The sequence below is a fragment of the Morone saxatilis genome, unplaced genomic scaffold (assembly GCF_004916995.1).
Source record: "Morone saxatilis isolate NCDOM2014 unplaced genomic scaffold, NCSU_SB_2.0 Contig5, whole genome shotgun sequence".
Taxonomy (NCBI): domain Eukaryota; kingdom Metazoa; phylum Chordata; class Actinopteri; family Moronidae; genus Morone; species Morone saxatilis.
In genome coordinates, this window is record NW_023340095.1 from 17,669,798 (window position 1) to 17,692,617 (window position 22,820).

The 22,820-nt window shown below is 41.2% G+C and overlaps 3 protein-coding genes across 5 annotated transcripts in view; 1 reads left to right on the plus strand and 2 right to left on the minus strand.

Moving 5' to 3' along the window:
• The window catches only part of kpna3 (karyopherin alpha 3 (importin alpha 4)), a gene marked incomplete in the record, with an annotated part of 16,060 nt that extends 5,372 nt beyond the window's left edge, over positions 1-10,688 (minus strand). The window contains 7 exon segments of the mRNA XM_035676470.1: positions 1,474-1,571; positions 2,968-3,063; positions 3,153-3,205; positions 3,328-3,357; positions 5,196-5,285; positions 7,703-7,747; positions 10,521-10,688. Of these exon segments, the coding sequence (XP_035532363.1) occupies positions 1,474-1,571; positions 2,968-3,063; positions 3,153-3,205; positions 3,328-3,357; positions 5,196-5,285; positions 7,703-7,747; positions 10,521-10,589 (481 nt within the window).
• A 190-nt stretch (positions 10,689-10,878) lies between these two features.
• spryd7b (SPRY domain containing 7b) lies at positions 10,879-19,074 on the minus strand. 2 transcript variants are annotated; one of them, XM_035676474.1, is made up of 5 exons: positions 19,023-19,074; positions 16,836-16,952; positions 16,284-16,450; positions 14,020-14,122; positions 10,879-12,145 (listed from the first exon to the last, which is right to left on the minus strand). In XM_035676474.1, the coding sequence occupies exons 1-5, from the start codon at positions 19,057-19,059 to the stop codon at positions 12,048-12,050; spliced, it is 522 nt and encodes a 173-aa protein (XP_035532367.1). In that variant the 5' UTR covers positions 19,060-19,074; the 3' UTR covers positions 10,879-12,047. The 2 variants fall into 2 exon arrangements, with proteins under 2 accessions (XP_035532367.1, XP_035532366.1); XM_035676473.1 differs by lacking the exon at positions 19,023-19,074 and adding an exon at positions 18,008-18,332.
• Positions 18,743-21,293, plus strand: trim13 (tripartite motif containing 13). 2 transcript variants are annotated; one of them, XM_035676471.1, is made up of 2 exons: positions 18,743-19,090; positions 19,763-21,293. In XM_035676471.1, exons 1-2 carry the CDS (start codon positions 18,869-18,871, stop codon positions 20,969-20,971), a joined length of 1,431 nt encoding a protein of 476 aa, XP_035532364.1. In that variant the 5' UTR covers positions 18,743-18,868; the 3' UTR covers positions 20,972-21,293. The 2 variants fall into 2 exon arrangements, with proteins under 2 accessions (XP_035532364.1, XP_035532365.1); XM_035676472.1 differs by lacking the exon at positions 18,743-19,090 and adding an exon at positions 19,111-19,678.
• Positions 21,294-22,820: the final 1,527 nt, after the last annotated feature.

A 22,820-nucleotide genomic window follows, 5' to 3' on the forward strand; every position in this document is an offset into this window, starting at 1 on the left:
GAATGGATACCCAATCCAAAGACTTAGTATCTCACACCAATATAGTATAAATAATATACGAACCTCTACGTTAACATCCACACTTGGCAGATCCGGCACACATGAGATGAGCGACTCACAGCTTCCAATGACCAATTGATGTGAATTTCTCCTAAGTATAATTTTTGGTGATACATGACACTATTTAAAACAGTAACTATGACTAAAACAAGTTCTGAAGCCAAGAAGAAATATCACCAAGAAAACAGACTCATAATACTCCACTGATATGGTATACAGATGTATAATAATGCCACTATACCAATAATTCAGAAATACCTTAATCCGTTCATTTCAACCTTAATCAATAAATATGAATTATGTAATAAGCATTACGGAAAAATCCATATAGCCACCTACATGTGAGACCTCTTGAACTCTATAATTGGGATCTGAGCAACATAGTAAGCTCTCAAAAAGCCCGTTTTTAGAAAGGGCCCAAAAACGCAGGACAATACATTAGGTGCTTGGGGGGGGGGGGGTAAATATAAAAATCAGCGCTTGCCGAAAAACTTAATAGCTAGCTGGGTAATTCAGGAACTGTTCAACTCAATATTTTTTATTATTAAAATTATTTCCCTTTTCTCTCCCAGTCTACTGTAGACCTAAATGAGCGGTCTTTTATGTCCTTAATTGTTTTTTTTTTTTAATACTTTTGTCAACAGCCCTCTCCTGCCAGTTTTGGAGGACAGCCTTGCCGGCCTGACCAACATTGCCTCTGGGACGTCAGCCACAGACTCAGGCTGTGGTTAATCAGTAGGTATGACCGCCACCATTCTGTCTTACCCTGCAGTCTAATGTTTGTAATTACTGTTCTGGCAGTCTGCATGAGCCTGCATATTTATTTGTTTTTTTCACTCAATAGCAGCTCGTAATAGGTTTTGATATTATGTTTTTAATTAGATAACCGTGCACTCTTATTTTGCAACAAGCCCAAATGACTTGGAGAGTAGAAACCATGATCTGCTTCATGTGAATAGCCAGCTGTTTACAAAGACGGCACAGTTAGTGTAGAACTAAAACTTGAATTTGGATCTTTCATATTTTTTTTTTTAGAAAAACTTTAAAAATTGTGTGTATCTTTAAACATTTATCTTGATGACTTAACAATAGTTTAATATTTGGTTTTTAAAATCTTTAAGTTTTTCTAAAAAAAAATATGAAAGATCCAATTCAAGTTTAGTTCTACACTAACTTGTGCCGTCTTTGTAACAGCTGGCTATTCACATGAATGCAGATCATGGTTTCTACTCTCCAGTCATTGTGGCTTTGTTTCAAAATAAGAGTGCACGGTTATCTAATAAAAACATAATACAAAACTATTACTGACTGCCTCATTGAGTGAAAAAACAAATAAATATGCTAGCTCTGCAGACTGCAGACAGTATACAAACATAGACTGCAGGGGTAAGACAGAATGTGGGGTCAACTTACTGGATTTAACCACAGCCTGAGTCTGTGCTGACGTCCCAGAGGCAATGTTGGTCCCAGGCCGGCAAGCTGTCCTCCCCAAAACCTGGGCAGGAGAGGGGCTGTTGGACAGAAATCTTATTTAAAAAAAAAAAACAGTTAAGAGCATAAAGACGGCTGCATTTAGTTTACAGTAGACTGGAAGAGAAAAGGGGAATAATTATAATTAATAATAAAATATTCGATTAAGCAGTTCCTGAATTCCCAGCTAGCTATTAAGTTTTTCGCAAGTGATTTTTATATTTAGGCCCCCCCCCCCCCCAAGCACCTAATGTATTTGTCCGTTTTTGGCCTTTCTAAAAAGGGCTTTTTAGAGCGACACAGCTCAAACCCATTTTAATCAAAAGTGTGTTGCTCACCAGGGCATAGTGGAGTTTTCCGTAATTGGTTTCTTTAAACATAGATTCATTATAATGTGAAATGAAGTCTATATAGTGCATAATACATCTGACACCAGATCAGTGGTGTAAATGTCTTGCTGCTTGGTGAACTGGGGCTGTGCTCAGAAGGGCGGGAGTCATGAAATTACTTTTTTTTTTTAAATGATGCAACACAAAATACTAGAAATCACACAGTTGCAAGCGATCCTCACACCGCCCACCAGCCAAATGCTAGTAAATCATAGCAAAGGGTGGTAAGTCCGTCTATCCCACTAAATATTTGATCAGGCAACCAACCATGATCTGCAGTTCCTACTGCTTTAAGCTTAAGCCTGGATGTAAAACAGGAAACAGGGCGTGGTGCTCTTTGTGATGTAACCAGCCACTGTGGTTGGTTGCCTCTGGACAGAAGTTTTCTGCAATATCACAGATTAAGACTTAATGTCTATTCTTATTCATGTAAAATTGTGCTCACTTTCATGCTGGGCATTGCATTGTGATTCTGTACCTCATCGTGTCATTAGGCTGAGCTGGTTTGGCTTTCTGCCATAATGCTATAGCAACATAGTGGGCTATTTTCTTTTGATTGGTGCACATGGGTTATATACTGCATTGCTGCACTCTGCATGAACTCAAACATAATAGAAATGTCCAATATAAGCTGGTGGTCCATGTAAACATGACGCTATCTGTTGTTGGCTGCCTTGGTAAAATTCTTACAACTTCTTCCTTCCAACCTCTACCATCCCAACTATTCATTCCCCCCTCCCCTCAGTGAACACAAGGTCCTGGGAATTGGGGAACTCCGGGGGACAGGAATGCTGTTATATTTGGCTTGGCCTGGACTGAGAAGACCAGCCAACTGTCCTGCGCGCCTCCACACTCTCACGTGTGGACACAGTGGGATACGCACACACTCTCATGCACACAAAGCCTCTGTTGCGGCAACGACTTGATGTAGCAGCGTCAGTAATCCATCACAGCAGTCCGCGGTCTTAACAAGTAGAACACTCTGTTCGTCGCATCAGAGAAAAATAACACTGAAGGCAAGCACAAACAGTTTTGGAGGCAGACTTACTTGTCGTCCCTTTCCAGGCATTTGACTAAAATGGGCAGGATCCCGGATTTTATCAAGTCGTCGATGGGAGGGTTTCTGTCACTCGACAGCAGTTTTCTGACAAAGGGCGGGGAAAAAAATCTCAAGAACTTCATATACAAAAAAACAGCTGATGTATTTGTGTGTGTGTTCTGTCTGTAACTCACCTGGCTGCCTGTACAGCACTGAGCTGGATAACTGCATTATCACTGGTAGCGTTCTGTAGGCACAAGGAGTGAAATCCATTCAAAATATTAGCACAGTACTATTAGCCAACACAGTTTTGGAGCTACTGCCAGTACATTTTACTGTATAATAGAAGGGAGTGTTGTGAACTTTTACCTGTAAGATGGCATCAAGCGTAACATTTTGCTGTACAAAGAAAAATGTAGATAAATATTAGCACTGTCATAGTCATACTTTGCTGAGTCATTAAAGGAAACCACTTGCAGCAGTGTAACAAGTAAACATTTTGTATCTCATGCAGCTCAGATGTTATTTTCACACTGTAGTATGTTGTAGTATGATGGATTCAACAGATGTCATGTGACTTATGGATGTTTTAAATAATTTTTGTGGCATAACAAACGAAACAAACTTCACAATACCAAATTTGACTGAGATTTTAACAGCTTCCCCACAGCATCTTGGTGTCTGACAGGAAAATTTGTGATGCAGAATATGCAAAAGGCTTGGTGGCTTTCAACTGAGACGATGAAGGAAATAACAATGAGCTGCACCCTCTACTTTCCCTGAAGTGTCTTTGCTTGTGACTCCAATAGGGCTGACCCCACCTCCAGGCTTGTTTCAGTATCAAGTGATATTTGGGATTTCTGTCAAAATCGTAAGATAACTCTGAACAAACAATGATAGTATTAGCTTTCAATCACAGCTCCCATGAGACTATGACAAGCACGGCTGCACACAGTCATCCTGTTTTCCATCGGTGCTTTCCTCTCTCACTCATGCTGCTGTGGGCCACAAATTAAGGCCGCAACTTCAGTTTGTGATTAAAATGCGCAGATTGGCTTGCTCTGCAGGCCATTCCTCATCATTTCATTATCCTACTCAAACGACGTCATCAGAAGTCAGTGGCTTTATAGCTATTTTGGACAGTATATTCCTACACTCTGCTGACATACAGCATACTATATTATTTACCATCTATTTACCAAATGTCAGTATAGCTTTTTACAGCCTAAACTGCAAATTGTGCATCTACAAAGCACAGACTTTATTAACCAGGTTGTACTGTACATATAGTACAAAAGTCAGAAAAACCCTTACATCGTTGAGGGAGAATTAGACAGTATATTCACACAAATTACAAGAGATATTTTTATATGTAACAGTTACTCTTTTATCTATTTTAGTTTTAAGATATATTTCTATCAGATGTCTAGTGTCAACCCAGTTCAATGGAGGTTGATGATATTTAATTTGTTAGCTAGGAATAATAATCCACAGAACATGCCATCTGCAGTTTTATAAATATACATTTTTAGCTTTTCAGGGTGGTGGCAGAGGTTTCAGCAGCAGATATTACAAAACTAAAAATCTGAATGGACAGACTCAATAAGGTAAAAGGAAATGACAAAATTAACTCACCAACCCCACCATCCTCCAAACATATCACACAATCACCCTCACCAGATGGAGGTTACCCAGTTCTCATGGAATTGTAAATGTTCAAATTGTCATTCCTTCTATACGGTTCAAAATCTTAATATGAATCTACCATGACAACTGAGAAAACTCCATCTGCTGAGGAAGAATGCGTCATGTGACTGAAAGCACCAGAACAGCTACTAAATAAACCTTGGTGGTGTTTTTTTTTTGTATGTCAGATGCTGTTTCCAAGATCAAAAATGAACTTTCAATCTCAACTAAAGAGAAAAAAAATTTGTAATCCGAGTGAATTGGCCTATTTGATGTTTGGAATAATAAATATTAGTAACAGAAAACAATCATAACATGACAACACACTGGGGTTTAATTTGCACTGTAGATGCTTTTATTTGGGAGGAAATCCCAGTAGGAAATCCACATTTTATTCTAACTAAAGCTGTTTAGCTACTGTTTCTAGTGTGTATCGTACACAGTTTGAAAAGATTTTGTCCAATTGATTTGAACCCGTCTGACGCATTATCCAGACAGTCCGGTCTCACTTCATCTTTCTCACTCAAACATACCCACACACCCACACTTACTCCTTTGAAGTCTGAGTCGACATCAGAGTCCTCCAGACTCTCCTCCTGCGGGACATTTCTCTTCTTCAGTAGATGTTCGTCTCGTTTGTTCTGACAAGAGGGGTAAAACAGACAGAAATGCAATGAGGGGAGGAGATGAAAGTTTTCATTAATATATTCATGAATTCTTTAAGCAACAGTGGATTGAGTTGAGGTCTACCTCAAAAACTATTTTTCTCTCTCTCAAACTTTTACTTTCAGGAGTGTAACCTAGATGTTAGAAAGCCCACTCCAAGTTCTGCCTGCAGGATAGTCCGCTAATCAAACACACACTCATCTTTGAAGAACACTGAACCTTAACTCTCATCACACTGTGCAACCCTCCAGCAAGCACCCATAAATTCACAGTGGAATACAGAGACACCCATGTCCATACAGAGAGGCAGAAAGACCCACACATCCCATCGATACAGGACATGTGAGTCAGTGGTAGGAGGAGATTCCCTTGCCCTACATTCCTGAGCAGAATGCTGATGTGCGTCACTGATGACTAATCAGCTAGTGCAGTGCTTCTTGCTGCTCTGCTCCAGCTAAATGGAAAGTGCTAGACTTGAGAACACCTCAGCACCCCGTAGCAGTGACGTTCTCCAAACGTCTGCTGATGGCTGTGCTGCTCTACGTGCCTGTTTATGAATATCATTAAGACTTCATCTGGAAGCACAATGCTAAAGTGTCCCCTGTCTTTTGTTTATTAGAAAAACCAGTTCAGATCGCCCTGTACCAAGTCATGAATGTGTCCATCGTCTAAATGTTCATCTCAAAATATGTTGTTGACATGCTGGGATTTTGAGTGTCGCGCTGGTAACGCACAGCTTTACAGAGCAAGGACTTAACAAAGGTTCATTTAAATTGCTATTATTTTGTTGGCCACCTGGTTCCTAGAACCAAAGGGCACCTTCCTCTTCCACTACCTACATTTGCCTTTCCTATTCCAGGAGACTAAAAGGGAACTTTGAATGATATATGCCTCAACAAATGACAACAGATTTATGTGGGCCAAATTTATCAGTAAGACAATAGATAAACCCCTACTAAAAAGATTTTACTCAGTTTGGACTTAATAGCAGTAACTGATGACTGAGCCATACTGATTGTGTTGGTACTGTATTTCTCAAAGCCTTTTTACTTCTGAAAAAAAGGTAAATCAACTGATCTACTCTTCTGTTACAAACCCAAATCAGTCTCCAACTGTGAGGGAAAATCAACTTCAGAGCCACCAGAGAGTTAAAAAGATCTATGACAGAACAGATTTTGCAGTATAAAAATAGCACACAAAGACAATGCAACACTTCATTTAAAAGCTATTAAAATGTAACTGCTGTTAAACAGTATTCAGATCTTCAAGACACATCATTTCCCTTAGAAACTGTTTTTGTCTGAAGCCAGTGTGGTTTATTCCAGTGATTTCAATTGACCACTCCACAACCCACACCTGGAATCCAGGAGCTAACACTGATCCTACCAAGCTGCTGAGGATCTGTTTCCAGAATATGACGATTTGAACACTGAATATTTTTAAGCTTCTTGTTTCCAAATGAGTTTTGTTCACAGTTCTACTCAGAAACAAAGACGGACAGACAAAAAGATCCCACCAGGCACTGTCTAGACTCACTTCCTTCTGACTGTGGAGACTTGTTTGCATACAGATTACACTCACCAAAACTAACATAAAAATGTGACTTGTATTTGCAGGGAGAAGTTTTGCTTTAATTATCAGCCTTCGTAAAAACTCAGTCTTAAACATCCCCTGCTACAAAAACAATGTTTATCTTTTCACAAGTTATAGCTGAGCAACTGCAAATGACCTGACAAAAGAAGACTTGCTCAGGTGAAAAAACAACTACCATCAGATTAAGGGCCCTAAAGGCAAGCATGTATCAGAGTGAAAATCAAGTGAAACCAGAGTGATGGTCAGGATAATGTGTGGACAAAAATATTATTCAAGGCGTACCACGTCATCTACAAAACATGGTGGTGGTGTTAATGCATGTGCATGTACGGGTGCCAGTGGTTCACATGTGGCTTGTTCTCTAGCAAACACGGCTATATTGACTCTGACTCCATTTACAGCACAATGCAGTTTATGTTTTGCAGTGAGTTTTGTAAGCAAACTTAATCAGCTGTAGCCAATTAATCTTGATTCTTTCCATTTGCCAAAGGACAAAATTAATCTGACTGTCATGTGGCTAATGTGCTGTCTGCATAGCAGTGTCTGTACTGCTTAGCCAAAGATGGTTTCCCAGGGAAAGAAACACACTCAACTATCAACCATATAATCTATATGAAATGATAACAGAGCTTCGCTGTCAAAGAAACAACAAAGTCTGTTAATAAACATCTCAACTATTTTGTATGCCCTGTATGGCTGCCTACTAATTTAGAATTGTTTCAATGTCCAACTCCAGCAGTCTGGACAGACAGAGGTCTGGTGTATCTGAGTGTAGACAGACGGTGCATCTTTTTCTCACCTTTCTCAACTCAACTGTCACCTCATTTCGATGTCTTCTCATAGTCTGTAACAAAAAAGAAACAAAAAGTTAATCAGAAATCATTTGCTTTTGGACATTTTTCAGAGATAAAACCATTTATTGCAGTGGGAAATACAGGCTACATTGCAGATAAGAAAATGGCCTGATAAATCACAAAATACCACGAACAAAAGACATCAAATTGCCCACCCTCCCCTTAGTGTGTAGGAGAAACTACGGTGACCGAGAAACTTGTGAAAAATGCCAAAAAGTCCCATCTAGAGCCAGTGTTTAATTTGTCCTTTCTGGGCTACTGTAGAAACAAACGGTTGGTTTAACATAGCAGACTCAGTGAAGAGGACCCGCTTTCTCTGTAGATATAAAAAAGGCTCATTGTAAAAGGTAACAAAAGCACAATTCTTACCATCAGGTCATTTTACACTAATGAAAAATTTCTGCCAATTTCTTCCATTTCTGATCTTTTAAAATGACAGAACTTCAACAACACGTAGGCACGTAGATCACTTTTTTATTAATTTAGGCATGAATCTGTGACTTAATTCTGAAACAGAAACCACCACCAACACATTTGATCTACTAAACAACTCAAAAGCAGCACAAAGCGAGGAAAAACTTTAACTTTATTTGTGTGTCTGTTGGGTTTCCAGTTCATCCTGAACAGTTTGACATGGTCTACGATCTTGTGACTGTTTGAAGAGGTTCATGTTGCTTTCCTAAATAGCCTCTTGCATAATCTGGGACAGTCATAACTCAGGAGGCTGCAGAGCAGAGAGGTGTCTCCCTAAACACTGCAAAACAACAATACCACTGCACTGACCCAAGCAAAAATGTCCCTTTACAGACAGCTGAACATCTAAATACAATACTCAACCCTAACAAGGACATTGAATGCAGCCCGGTACATTTAAATTAGCTTATTTAGCCTAATTCTGTTGGTTGCTGTACCCAAAATATGAACTGTTCCTAAAAGAATATACGCCGACAAAGACGCCGTAGCCCGTAGAGGCACCGCGGTTAATACTCAAAACTTTTCTGCAAGGCAAGAAAGACATGATATTTTTAGGGTAAAAAAATGAAAATGCTTCAATCTAAACCATAAGCACATTATATATGATATCCAGGAAACAAAGGAGAACTTATGACGTGCTGCAGCATGTTGGACTTTACTGCTTTGCAATTCAAAGCTGTTCCTAATGATGTCAGCTATGAAGAGCAATCTGTTATGCCTGACCTAAATAAATAAAACCCAAACTGGCATTTTTTTTTTCTTTCCCCCTGCTGTAGGCTGAGTCATCCATTTAGGAAAACTCAAATTCACGCAGACGCTCTTAAGAGGACCCAGGTCAGACATCCAAGATGCCTGAAATAGCATCAGGAATGCACTTGGCAGAGACTGTCTGTCATAGTAGCCATGTGCTTGTCACACTGACTCCAAGTTTCAAAACAACCACCTATGGGGCATCAATCTGTGCTTTTAGGCAGAAGACGATAGGTGCTCCAATCCCTGGTGGATTTTGAAGGGCCCGTTTCAGGCACACTTTTCTTTCTTTGCTGGTAAACAGCTGAGAGAGTTGCATTTTGATAAATGACATAGCATAAAGCACGTAACCTAAACCGGACTATGTATCTGTTACTTCTCCCTTTGGTCCAACACTGTTTCTTCTTTTCTTGGCTTGTCTGAACACAGCCTTTGCCAAATGGTTTGGTCATCATGTCAAAGAGCGTTACAGACAAATGCTGTCACACAGATTTATAATTAGACCTGCTAGTTGAATGATGCTGCAATTCCCAGCGTTTTAGACGACAGTGGACTCGCCAGTAGGGCACACACTATAATGGTGGTGGTTTCTAGAATATGAGACTTGCCAGAAAAACCACCACAATTATCCGTAACATTTACGTTAATATAGCTTGGGAAAATGTCTAAGCAACTATAACCATTAAGAAATGTGAGAGGTGACATTACCGCGCTACGTTAGTTAGTTAGATCAAGTTATAATTAATAGTGCTGCTAGCTCAATGTTACCGAAGTCTAACGGGACTATTTCCCAATGATGGGACTAAATAACACCGTGGATAGTTTTAGCAGGCAGCACATTTGTTCTGTTTTTCACATCAGAGTAGATTGTTAAACTAGGCTCGTCGCATCATTACCTGTTCAGTGGCTTAGCGAGCAGCTCGGGTTAGCTGGCTCACCTGGCATTACACGCTAGCAAGCTAACAAGGAGGGGCAGTGTTTGGTTCGGGTGGATGTGGAACAACCATGTAATTCAACCCAAACCGAGGTTTTACCAACAATGACAAATGTGTGAGGCGTTCGCAAGTTAGCGTTGGTGTTACTGAAGGTCAGCTGGCTGTAAAACACAGCAAATGTCACGATTACGGTGCCGGTCAGGCCCAGCCTCGCTGACGACCGGCGTCCATCCAAGTAGCTAGTTAACGTTAGCTGGCAGTGACAGCTACACCGCCTGTCCTTAAAGCTCCCAATTACATCGGTCCAACCGTGAGGCTGCTTACTCTTTACCAGCATTAACTACTGGAGATCAGCAGGCCACCGGGGTTAACGGGATACATATAACAAAAAACGCTTAATTACGGTAGAAATACACCGTTATACCACGAAAGGCCAGTCGGCACTTCTGATGGCGAACTCTGAACGATAGCTTACATTAGCTCGCTAGCAGGCTGGCAGCTGCAGCCGGGGCCAGGCTCCCCAACGAGGCCCAAAGACTGTCGTTTTCTACCTTAAATCACATCGATTTATGTGTATTACACTGGCGTTTATATGTCCGCTCACCTCGACATCTCGTCCCTTGTTTTTAAAGCTCTTGATGCGGTGGTTTTCCAAGCCGGCGTTTTCTGCCATGGCTGTATGGGGTTTAGCTATTACTCCGGCTTTCGGGATCTCCTCCGTGTTAAGACGAGGCAGGGCAGCTCCTGTGCTGCTGCTGGCTCCGGAGAGAGGGGGAGGAGGACGTAACACAACGCAGAGTGAGGGGAGGAGCTAATGCATGCCTCCTGCAAGGGCTGTCCTGGTTTCCACGGCTTTCTCGACGCAGTAATAATAAATTCACCTTGGACATATATTAAAGGTCCACCACAACCAACAGTGGCGATGGTAGATACTTTAAAACACGACGCGACTCTGAGGAAAGTATGCCTCCAGACACAAAAGTTTAATGAATCAACAATATTTGGATTTGCTTGTACAATAAACATCATTAGTGCAAACAAAGACAAGCATTTGAAATATCTGACAGTCACACTTCAGCAGCGGATATGCAATGTCAATACAACACAACAGATTGACATATTTTTTATCAAACCATTTACCTCTAACCAGAGATAGCCAGCACCAGCTCTAGTAATATTCTGATATTTTAAAATAAAATACACCAAAAAAAAAAAAAAAGATTTCAGGAAGAGAAAAGTGTGGGGGGGAACTAAAAAGGCTGTTTGTATAAGTGTTTTAGTAATCAGTCTTAATACATTTTGGTGTTTGCTATTTAAGAAACATTTCACTTAATAAAACATTTTCCAGCACCATCACCTCAGTGAAAAGTCAACCTCGGACACAGGCTGTCCCCTGGAATGTGCACTTTGGTACTGCAGTTGGTTTTTTAATCTCTGTCAACTCAAATTATAACAGTGACATGAATTAAGAAGTGTTGTAATGTTTTTAAATTGTTTTAATTATTGAAAAAAGGCAACATAAAAGTGCTTGGGATGTTGTTGACTCATGTGTCAGTCTTTGACAGCTGATCCTTCAAACTCTTACTGACCAAAGCATGCTTTGACAAACCAAAAGAGACACATCACTTTGATCTGTGACTCAAATAAATACAAATAAATAAAGGGCGTATGCTGGGATGTCAGTATGGCATTTAACTTAAGTATAAAGCGATGTCAACAAAAACATGGATCCCGATCCTGAAAAATGGGGATATATTACCATTAGATCAACTGTCTGGCATCTACACACAGATTGAAAATGTAAGCGGCAATTGATAGTGTTTCAGTTAATACAGGGTGATTACCACTGACACCAGGTAATGGTCGGACAGTTTTCCCATCAGCACTGACCCAAACAGCCCATCATAGCTGACCAGTGATCATAAATCCCCACTCCCTTAAAAAGGACACGCCAACGTCATTCCAGAGCAGCAGCAGAGAGACAGAGTAATTACGGGAAACAAAACAAGAGGCATTTAAGCCATACATTATGATTTTATCCGATCAAGGTCAAACTGTAGTGTCACAGAGGTTGCTATGAGATATAGGGGAGGATGACAACGTAAAGCAGGGCTGAGGCTGAAGTGCTCCATTAGAAGATTTGTTGTTCAAAGAGGATCTTCTCAAATCCTTGAGGAGCTGTGTGATAGAAGTCACTAAACTGGCAGTCTAAGATGGCACTGTCATCCACTGGAACAAAAGAAGAGAAATACATTGTATACATGTTAACCTCTTAAAACAGACATTTCCTATTAGCAGGATTTATGTTTAAAAAAAAAAAAACACACATCACATTTATTATGCATATCCCTGTTTCAGTATGTATTAAAGTTAATGTACATTAAGTCAAATATTCAAACCCAAGATCCAAGATTGGTTGCAGCATTACATCAAATTATGGGTAAATGAAAGTCAAGTCTTCTTACATATGACCCCATTAAACATTTTGTTTATTATATTTTTACATCAAAATCGTATATGTACCTCCCTGGAAAGCCGTTTTGATACTGAGTGTATTAGAATTGAAATCAGAAGCACTTTATTGATCCCCCGCAGTAAATTGGTGAAATAAAATCAAATGAAGTTAATGATGTCAAGTCTTACTCAGGAGCAAAAATGTAATAAATAGTAAACAGTCATTTTTACAGTTTATTGTGCAAAGTTAGTTGTTCTGCAGAAATCAGGTCGTATGCCAGCAACAGCAACTGTTTTACCATAATCCCTGAACATACAATGTTATGTTTTGTATAAGCTCGCTAATACTGAAGTCTTTGGGTGCCGGAATGTTATTAACTCAACTTTAGCTTGGAATTCACTGTTAGCACGGTGATTGACTAATCTTATAAATCGGTTCTCAGCATCACCTCCGGACTAAACACTTTCCCAAGAAGACTTATACAGAAACTTTCAGTGGCCCCAAACTCACTGGGAAAAGGTATGAGGTGTAGGTAAGACAGAGCGGACTTTGCTGTAGATTGCAATATAAGAAAGCAATCATCTGTCTGTCTAAAAATACAAATACAAATCTATATTTTATGGCCTCATTTGGTTGCAGCTTTATTCAGAAACACAACAGGTTAACACAGTATTCTTATGGAAAAGAGAGAATGGAGCATGTCCCTATTTTCACTGGGGATGTCAGTTTATGTGAATGCTTATTAGAAAATAGTGAAATAACAATCTTAACAGCCATAAACGTCTTGCCCTTTAAACATGAATAATGTTACTTTACATATACAACAGAACAAAAAATGAATGGGAAAGTTTGAGATAATAAATCTGTTAAGGCATCTGGGGTGACTTTCTGATCACATGGATCTCTATGAAATAGTACCAGTTTTAAAAAGAAAGGAAGCTCAGACAAATGAGTCACTAGTTATTCTGCATTAGTGATACTCTAGGACAAGAACAGGCAAAGCTGCCACTAAGTACCAAACGTTTCCAACGGCCAATTGATTTCACAGACTAGCTTAATATCAACTGGAGAGGAGAAACCAGTCAATGAAATCATCTGCTGTAACCTTGGAGCAGAATAAAACCAGCATGTCTTGCTCCTGCCACTCCCTGCTACAGTCTTTGTTTTTTTAGCTTTAGCGTTGATTACTCCACATTACTCCCTCTTGGATGTGTGGAATGTGTTTGCGGTCAAATATGCAAATAAAAAAAATGCTTTTAAGTACAACAAACATCCTGACTTGAGCAGTGTTATGTAAAAATGTACAAATACAGCCCTCTAGTGGAATTAAGTTGTAACTGTCATAACAGTATTTCTGAGAAAGCAGTCAATAATGTTCACATAACAATAATTAACAAACCTCAGTAAACTAGTCAGCATATGAAGCTACACTAACTAAATAAAGGGGACACCCTGATAGCTCACCTGGTGGAGCTGGAGCCCCGTGTACCAAGGCTGAGTCCTGACTGCAGCGGCCAGGGGTCGACTCTGACCTGTGACCTGTTATCGCCTTTCTCTCTGTCCCCTCCCCCCTCTCCTGTCAATCCTCAGCTGTTGACATCAATTAAAAAGGCAATAAACCCCCTGCTATATATATAAATGAACTTACCATAAACAACAGGGTACACAGTGCCTCGGATCCCTGAGGCAGGACAATGCATGTTCTTTCCATTCAGATATAAATTCAGCTCCACGTGGTCATATGTGATGCCCTGAGGAACACAAACAAAAGTGGAATGTAATTGCTGCTTTTGCATGTGAACATGATGACACATTTCAACCCGTTTTAATTGTCAAACATGTTTAGCCTGGCTATTCAAAGTCTGTGAGTACTACATAAAGATAAGCATTTCCCATTTTCAGGCAACCAAAGTCACGAGGAGCAAGTAGTGTGGAAAAACAACCAAGTATGAATGTGTTTGTTTCTTTTTCCTACTGGACCATAATGACTTGAGCTTAAATTATCACTACATAATTTCCTGGTCATTGTCCCAGGAATAAGTGGTAAAGTGACCGGATATTAATATATGTGTGTTTTGCACAGTGCTCATGACCCTGAAGGTTATGAGTCATAAGCTGTGTTCAATCACTCATTAACAGTGAGTTTGTCTCATATCTCGTGCAATTTGACATAAATACACCGTAAACTGTATGTTTGCATGTATGTATCACTCAGTGGCGGCAGTATTTCATATCTTTTACCATTATGCAAATCAGTTTAAAACCAGTCAACCTTCTTGTTCAGCTGTGTTATTACAGTAAAACATGCAGATACAAGTTGGATGGCTTTGAGTTTTTTTTAAAGATATGAATGTACACCAGGCAATATGCAAAACAAACACAAACAGTATCACATACAGTATGTATTGTAGTTGATCATGAGTCATTGATATTGAGTATATATGAGTTCCTATATCCTGTACATTAGCCCCCAGCAGTGGGAAAGCTATAACTGAACCCAAATGAGCAAGTATCACTCAGTTTACACTGTGATAACATGGTTTTACTGTCCGGCAGATTGGCTGGACTGAATTTGGTGATAAAAATACCCTTTGTGTTGAGAAAAATAATTATCTTGACTTAAGTGTATTCCTGCACAATCACCCGGTTTACAGTATAAGTTCATCGGCATGTCTTCTTTCTTCTGTTTTTCTCTTTTTAGGAAATCATTTTCCAGGACATTTCCAGGAGTTTTTATTGACAATACAGGACAGTACTTGCTGACAGCCATATAAATTACCGGTATACCTAGTATTGACAATTTTAATTCCAGTTTTGAAGTGTCATCCTGAGCCATACTGACCCAACACAACAAACCTACAAACCAAATACACTCCCAGGTTTATGTAGGTGATCTGAGTAAGGGACAAATATACTATTAAAATTTTCCAGGTCATTGGTCATTTTAATCTAGTTCCAGGTGTTACTAAGACTGAAAAATTAGTCTCCAAATTTCCATGTTTTCCAGGAAGCGTGGGAACCCTGATGTGTGTTGGTGGTGGGGTCTCTCTCATATAAATATAGTACTGTCACTAAAGGACAAAAGGGGTCGCCAAAGTAACGAAGTTTTAAGTTCCGGTAGTCATAGGTTTAAGCTTGTTTGGTCTCTTCTTCAGAAAGGCCATACTTAAATAAAATAAGAATGACTATGCATAAGGCAAGACATTGTTTTTGTCTTATTATGTCTTCGAATTTGTCAAACACTAGTTTGTGCAGATAATGACATGTTTGCTGACAGTGACAGATAGAGGCCTGTATGTGTTTTAAAACGGCTCCCGCTCACCCCCGCAGGATTTTCTGCTGCACCAGCCCACTCCTGCAATCCATTTTTTCAGACCCCAAGTCTGTGCTCCTTAATATTATATTTTAGAAAAGTATTAGAGTCCTAAAAGACAACGTTTGTAAAAACAAATCAAATAAATATTGTTTGAATATGTTAAAAATCTGTTACGACTTATACGGCAAATAGCAATTTGGTGCACATGTGGCAAACCACAAACAGAACGCTATGCAGCCCATATTAGACCATGTGACTATCAATGTCAGCCAGCTGCCTGGGGAAAAAAACCCCTCCACAAAACCAAATTCTGCTGAGGATCTCACGGGACCTGCCGGCCAGACTGCTCCAGCAGGCCTCTAGCAGATGATCAGTCTGAAGGGGTTGATTAAAGTTCTGTAAATACTCAGAATCTACACACACGTAAGATAACTCACTATGTGCACAGACTCAACTGATTAAATAAAGTTATCTCAGCAACCTTTGATCTACAAGAAATCATTTGAACCCCCATCGAAACCGACTGGCCCTTATGATTCAGAGATTAGGTCATCGCACTTCAAATTCAGGATCAAGTAAATAAATGTTGCACTTACCACAATGTCCCCCTCCTGAGGAAGGCTGTTGGCAGGTAGGCGATTCTTCTCTTCATTATTGTGGTACACAGACCCATCATGCCTCAGGACTAGGCTGTTTGTGTCTCTGCCCAAAGGCACTTGATTAAGATTCACTTTCTGTGTAGCCACACCGATACCCCACACACCTAAACACAACGCACAGCACTGAGTATCTGTTGTACTAAAACACTCTTTCAAACACAAAGACTAACATGTATTTATATTGACGATAAAGGCCAGCTGCTAAATGAATAGGCAAGACTCTCACGCATAGCACATTTGGGAATAGAGTTAAAACAGAAGCTAGTGTGGAACCACATGAGGGTGGTTCAAGGTCATATATGTAAGAAAGCCAATTCCTGTCACTGTCTTTGCAAGTGAACAGAAATCCATCAGTGAGCATGCAGTCACAAGATGGTGTGGCTACTAAAAACGGCAGCGTGTCTGTGTCAATAACTCCCGCTAGGAATGCACCAGAAAATGCCAATCTGGCAGGAAAGGCTGGAAAGTAGCTACAAATCAAGTGCTTACCAGTGGACTGGATCTTAAACTCAAAATAACTTTTGTTCTGGTGCAGAGGAGCGTTGGCCAGACAGCCTCCAGTGCCACATATCCTCCGGCCACTCTTTACGATGACAACGTCCGTGCCTGCAACACAAAGGCAAGAATACATTTGGTCGTAAAAACACAATATAAATTCACAAATCTAACTTAATGGCTATTTCCTCGTCAATTAATCTGCAAAAATCGAATTATTTTGTTGATTAATCATTTGTTTAGTCCATGTAAAGGCGGCAAATAGTGAAACATTTTCAGCACTAATCAAAAATTTAACGGTCTTCAATTTGCAACCATAAAGGTCAGACAAAGCAGCAAATCCTCACATCTGAGACGCTGGAAAGATTTCTGCTCGATAAAAGACTAACGATTAACAGATTATGAAAACAGTTGAAGAGTAATTTTTGTGGATTGATTAATCGATTAATCAGTTCAGCACCCAGCCAAAGGTTTATTGAATTCACTATTATAGGTCAATTATTGGTCATTTCAACAGCCTGTAAACTGACAATAAACACTTTATTGTAAAAAGTTAAAGCTTCAGTTAACATTATACGAGCAATATCACTAGTTTGGTTGTCAAATGTGATCCAGTATGCAATCTTCCAGCACATTAGCTGAGAAAAAGACTTTCAGTCAGGTAGGAGACACCTTGTGTGCAATAGTTACACATCTCAAATGAAAAATGTCTGCATACTGATCCCCTCTGGGCTAAAGAGGAAACTGAACTGGTTTGTCGATTCAATTATCACACAACTTATTATTCAAAGCACTGTACTTTTATACATCTTAAAACACAAGTGGAGGGGATTTCACAGTTCAGTAAGTGAAAGAAATGGGCAGTGTTAATCCCGATGTCACGAGTCGCCCTGTCCATTGCTGTGTTACCGTCCAGACACACTAAATGTAACAAAGTGAAAACCTCGCAGGGAGTATATACAGTGTGGGTGTTACAACACACAGCTGCAACCGCTCCTTTACGCACACAAACACCTTTCATCGCACAGGCTACAGCAGCCCTAGCAGCTAGTTAGCGGGCTAATGGTAACAGCGGAAGTATCAAACCCTCCTGTCACACACACGGGGCACACGGGGCGCGTGTACGTGTACCGCCCGCACACCCGCTGTGGCCTCCGGACACTTACCCATGTGGTGGGTATCTAACTGCACCGTGGGCATCTCTTTCAGAGGAATGTGCCCCGGTCCGCCGTCTCCGCAGCAGCCTAGACAACACGTAAACATCGCAGCCATCCTGACACTACACATCCGGAAACAAACTCAGACCATGAAAACCAAAGAGTGCCTGGCGTCGAAACGTCAGCCCCCCTCCTCTAACGCAACAGCGACACACCGCGGCAGAGCCCGGCGCTACATAAGCCCCTGCTACCCCCACTGTATCCAATCACAGCGGCTAAGATAGGCAGTTGCTCCTGATGGCATGGAAACAAGGGAAGAAAATCAAGGTCAAAATTTCTACACGTGACTAAGTAACTATTGGGTATCGATGTTACATAACCGAACATGAAAGGAAAGTGAGTTTTGGGACGCTCTATCAGATGTTTCGCGGTGGTTTTAATGCTGATTTCGCCGTTCATAACCGAAGAGCATCCCTCAAGAGCTTGAGTTCATATGGCTGAGATATTAAAGCTGATGTACGGTGTCTCTCGGTTCGTCCAGGCGCTAAAAAATAAAGCGCCACTCGTCTGCTCAGTGCGACATTTGTGCGCATTGAAGTTTACTTTCATGTGAGTTGACGCAGCTGTGCGCCGTCATTTGCAGCGTTTCCTTTTACCGTGTGAACTGTTTACAGCTGCACATATTGACAAGTACCCAGACGAGCGACTGAAGTGGGGCAGTACAAAAACCCCGTGATGCAAAGCTGGGACTAAAACCTAGTTGACAGTTTTTCACGCTGTAATGTTTTGCATAGCAACAGCCCCTCCCCCATCCGACAGCCAGGGATCTCCTGCAACTTACCCACTGTCACAAAAAACGTAAACACCCCAATGGTCAAACTTCAGCCGCAGAAACACTCAAAACACCGAGTTGCTTTCGTCTCGGCGGCGTTTTTAGTGCACGTGCTGATTTCCACGTGCGCAAACACAGACCAATGTGCCCATTTTAGTTTGCTGTGCGCCGCCGAAACGGTTAACTCTTTACCCGGAAAGGGCGAAGTCTGCACAGCAACAAGCGCCATGATTGCGTTGCACTGTGCGCCTCAGCAGCTGGTGAGTGATTCTTTTGGTCCAGTAGTTGCATGTTACTATGCGCTTGCAAAATCTGTCACAGCCCCACTTCAGTACCTTGCCAACAGGAGCAACGCTAACGCCAACCCTGTGTGTCGATCATTTGTCGCATTGGATTGGTTAGACGGCGGCAATTCAGGGCTCAACTCAGCTAACCACTCTCCTGTTTCCCCGCGATACAAAAAGCTAGGAGAAAATAGTTTCCTTTTTTAGAATCTGCGTCTGTAAAGTTGTTGAAGCTTTTTTTTTTTAGTATTAACCAGTCTTTGGTTTTGTGCGCGGTTTTCACGTTTCTTCCAACGCCAGCCGGCTACACAGAGGCATCATAAAGAGCAGGATGTTGTCTAACGTTATGTGGGCAAACGGAGGCTTTGGCAGAGCTCATGCCAACCTTTTGCGCGAGCACAGCGTTGCAAGTCAGTTTCACTTTCAGGATGGGAATACTCCAGACACAGCTGGAACATGACTGCACAAAAAAAAACCCTGTATCCTTTGCGATGCTGCAGCATTCTTTCCGTGTGTAATGTATTGCCTGTAGCGCCTTATGGGGCAGCATCCCTCTGAGTGTGGGTGCGTATTGTGTAGCCTGATTTATGAAGTGCTGATTTATTGGGTGTTCTGTACGTACTTGACGCCTGGATAATGTGTTTGCAGGATACCATGGAGCAGCTAGAAGAGGAACTTACGTGTCCAGTCTGCTGCGGTCTCTTCGAAGACCCACGGGTTTTGCTGTGCTCACACAGCTTTTGCAAGAAATGCTTGGAGGGACTCTTGGAGGGGAACCGAGGTCCCGCTTTCAGAACCCCTTTGAAATGCCCAACATGCCGCAAAGAGACCCCTCACAATGGCGCAAACAGCCTGCAGATCAACTACTCTCTACGCGGAATAGTGGAGAAGTACAGCAAAATAAGGGTTATGCCTAAGATGTCTGTTTGTAAACAACACTGCAGCCAGCCTCTAAACATATTTTGCGCAACGGACTTAAAACTAATTTGTGGCTTTTGCGCAACAACAGATGACCACAAAGGGCATAAATTCTGCTCCTTGGAAGAGGCATATGAACGAGAGAAGGAGGCGTTTGAAGAGCTGCTTCGCGGGGTGGAGAGCTGGCAGAGCGCAGACATCCTGTCCTGCCTGGAGACACTACAAGCCAGTAAGAAAAAGGCGCTTCAGTCGGTGACCAAGGACGCAGAGAAGGTAACAGACTATTTCGACAAACTCATCAGTGGCCTTGAATGCAAAAAGAATGAGATCCTCTCCGATTTCGAAACACTGAAGCTGGTGGTGTTGCAAGCATACGACCCGGAGATCACCAAGCTGAGCGCAGCGATGGAGGAGCACAGACGGGCGCTCAGCATCGCTGAGTCTTTCAGGAGCGTCTCCGACCCCCTGTGCTTTCTGCAGCAGATGCAGGAGTTTCGGGAGAAACTGGGGGTCCTCAAGGAGACTCTCCTGCCCTCTCAGAAAGACATGGAGGTCGGTCCACTTGTGCGCAATTTCGATGTCAAAAAGTGGGACTCGCTGAGGCTCAGAGAAGTGGACAAGATCTCGGTCCCCCACGAGAATGGCTCCTACCGAGCGGGGGGCTCACGGATGGCAGTGCCGAGATGGATCACCTTATTTCTGAGTTTGTTTCTGCCGACCTGTCTCCTGCTGCAGCTGCACAACCTTGCAGCCTACGTGCCTTCGCAGGTTGAGCCATTTCTCACTACAGTTTCCTCGCACCTCGCTCACACTGGCGTCTACCTGCAGGAAATGACTGGCGTGTGCACAAGTTTAATGGGTGCAGGTCAGGATTGTGTCGTGAACCTAATTGACTCTGCTGTCAATTTTATTGGCAGTTGTAAGTTGTTTAATTATTAGCCTGTGGCATCCGTGCCACACACTCACAGCTACAAATGATCCATGTCACCCGTGAGGTGCATTAAACTAGTGACAGATATGCACCTGTTTATTTACTGTCTTTTGTCTTTGCTTTTTTTTGTGCCAAATCTATACCTCAATGAAGCCATAGAATCAAACAGAATCAATCCTTTATCCACTGAGATTGTATCCTACATTTACATCAGATAGACACTAAATCCGTATTTCGAATCTATTTTCTCTCTTTTTTTTAAATACTAAATGACACTTTTTTTTTTACTTGTCCATGATGATCTTGCAAAAATAAAACTGAGAAATGTAAGTCACTTCCATGTTTGTTTTCATTTAGCGCGACTGGCCAGGTCAGCCAACTATTTAGTAACATAAACTTGCCTATGAACTAAAGCAAGTGAGCACTAAAACTAAATGTACAGTGTAATCTCTGGCCTCCTCCCCGCAGAGCGCGTCCGCACCACAGTGATGCTGCAACCTCTTCAAGGTTACAAACGTTTCATAACAGGGCCCGTGTGAAATATTCACCAGGCTGCAGACCACAGTGCGAGAGGAGGAGGGGGAAACACACTGTAGTGTTGTTGTGACGTTTTCATGAAACCAAACTACAAACTGACAGCTGTGTTCCCTCTATTTGTGATAATTAAACACGGGCAGGAGTGCATGATTGTCACGCGTCCTGGGCAGTCACTTTATTTCTACACAAGATTTATTTGCGGAGGTGCATGTGACTCATTCGTTGCTTGTCCGGTCTATAAAGTCAAACATCTGCAGGCTGTTAAGTTAAAAGTACAGTGTAGGCCTCTTTTCTGCTGTGCATCTGAATTTGTAGAGAACTGACTTGTAAGCCTAACATCTAAATGCAATTGTGTGGGAAATGTATGTTATTAAAATAATTTAAAATGGAGGGAAGCTCAATGAGATCTTTGGCCAATCGCCAACAGTGGTCTTTATTAAAATAGGTCAGAGCAAAAAGGACGAACCGTGAACTGTGCATTGATTAGTTCCCCTTTTATTTATTTATCCTCCTGAGTAGAGATGCATTTTGAAAAAGAAAAAAGAAAGAATCCTAAAATTAGACCACAAAGTGAATCCGTGATGTCAGCACTGACCATAATTCAGGATGTACGTCATGGCACGCATGTACATATATATAGCCTTCTGTTGCCAGGCAAGTATAGGGTGAAAATAAATGTATCACTCAACATTAATATTTTAATTGTCAAGGCACGCATATTTAAATATAGCTTCAACTCAATCCAAATTAAGAAAAACTATAATGAAGTGTGTATAACTACTTTTATTTAAAAAAAATAATAATTAATTAAAAATGACCATAAAGCAGGTCGCACGGTCAGACACTTTAAATGAAAAGCGGGCCTATGCTGAAGATTAATTAAAAGGCTCTCTTAATTTCAAGTTCACCATTCATCAGTCAAAATAACCAAATATCTATACAATAAGTGGCATTTAGTGTAACCAGTGTCTGATCACATCCCTGGATGAGGGTCCGCACCCTTCCTCACTGTGGGTCTGAGTGTGTGATGGCCTGTTTCATTATCTCTGTGATTAAAGCACCTTTCCTCGTGTTATTTCCAGTTGTTATAGCCTACTATTCATTTTACACACCCCATTACAAGTCAGTTTCCCCCTGTTTTTGGAAACTGTGGTTGCAAAGAGACAAACCAAACGGGTGTGTTATTCTACAATTATACAGGTAATTAAAATAAGCACGACGTTTATAAAAGCAGGTATATATGCAGAAAGTCACACCAGCGAAATGTGTGAATAACAGGTGTAAGACTAAATGTGGAGTTTCAGGCCGTACATCACTAAC

Coding starts and splice junctions, on each gene's coding strand:
- spryd7b (XM_035676473.1), bottom strand. CDS start 18,128: ATGTGTAGTGTCAGGATGGCTGCGATGTTTACGTGTTGTCTAGGCTGC. Junction 16,953..18,007: donor GTTAGATACCCACCACATGG/GTAAGTGTCCGG, acceptor TTTGTGTTGCAG/GCACGGACGTTGTCATCGTA. Junction 16,451..16,835: donor GTTTAAGATCCAGTCCACTG/GTAAGCACTTGA, acceptor CGTTGTGTTTAG/GTGTGTGGGGTATCGGTGTG.
- trim13 (XM_035676471.1), top strand. CDS start 18,869: ATGGTCAAACTTCAGCCGCAGAAACACTCAAAACACCGAGTTGCTTTC. Junction 19,091..19,762: donor ACTGTGCGCCTCAGCAGCTG/GTGAGTGATTCT, acceptor ATGTGTTTGCAG/GATACCATGGAGCAGCTAGA.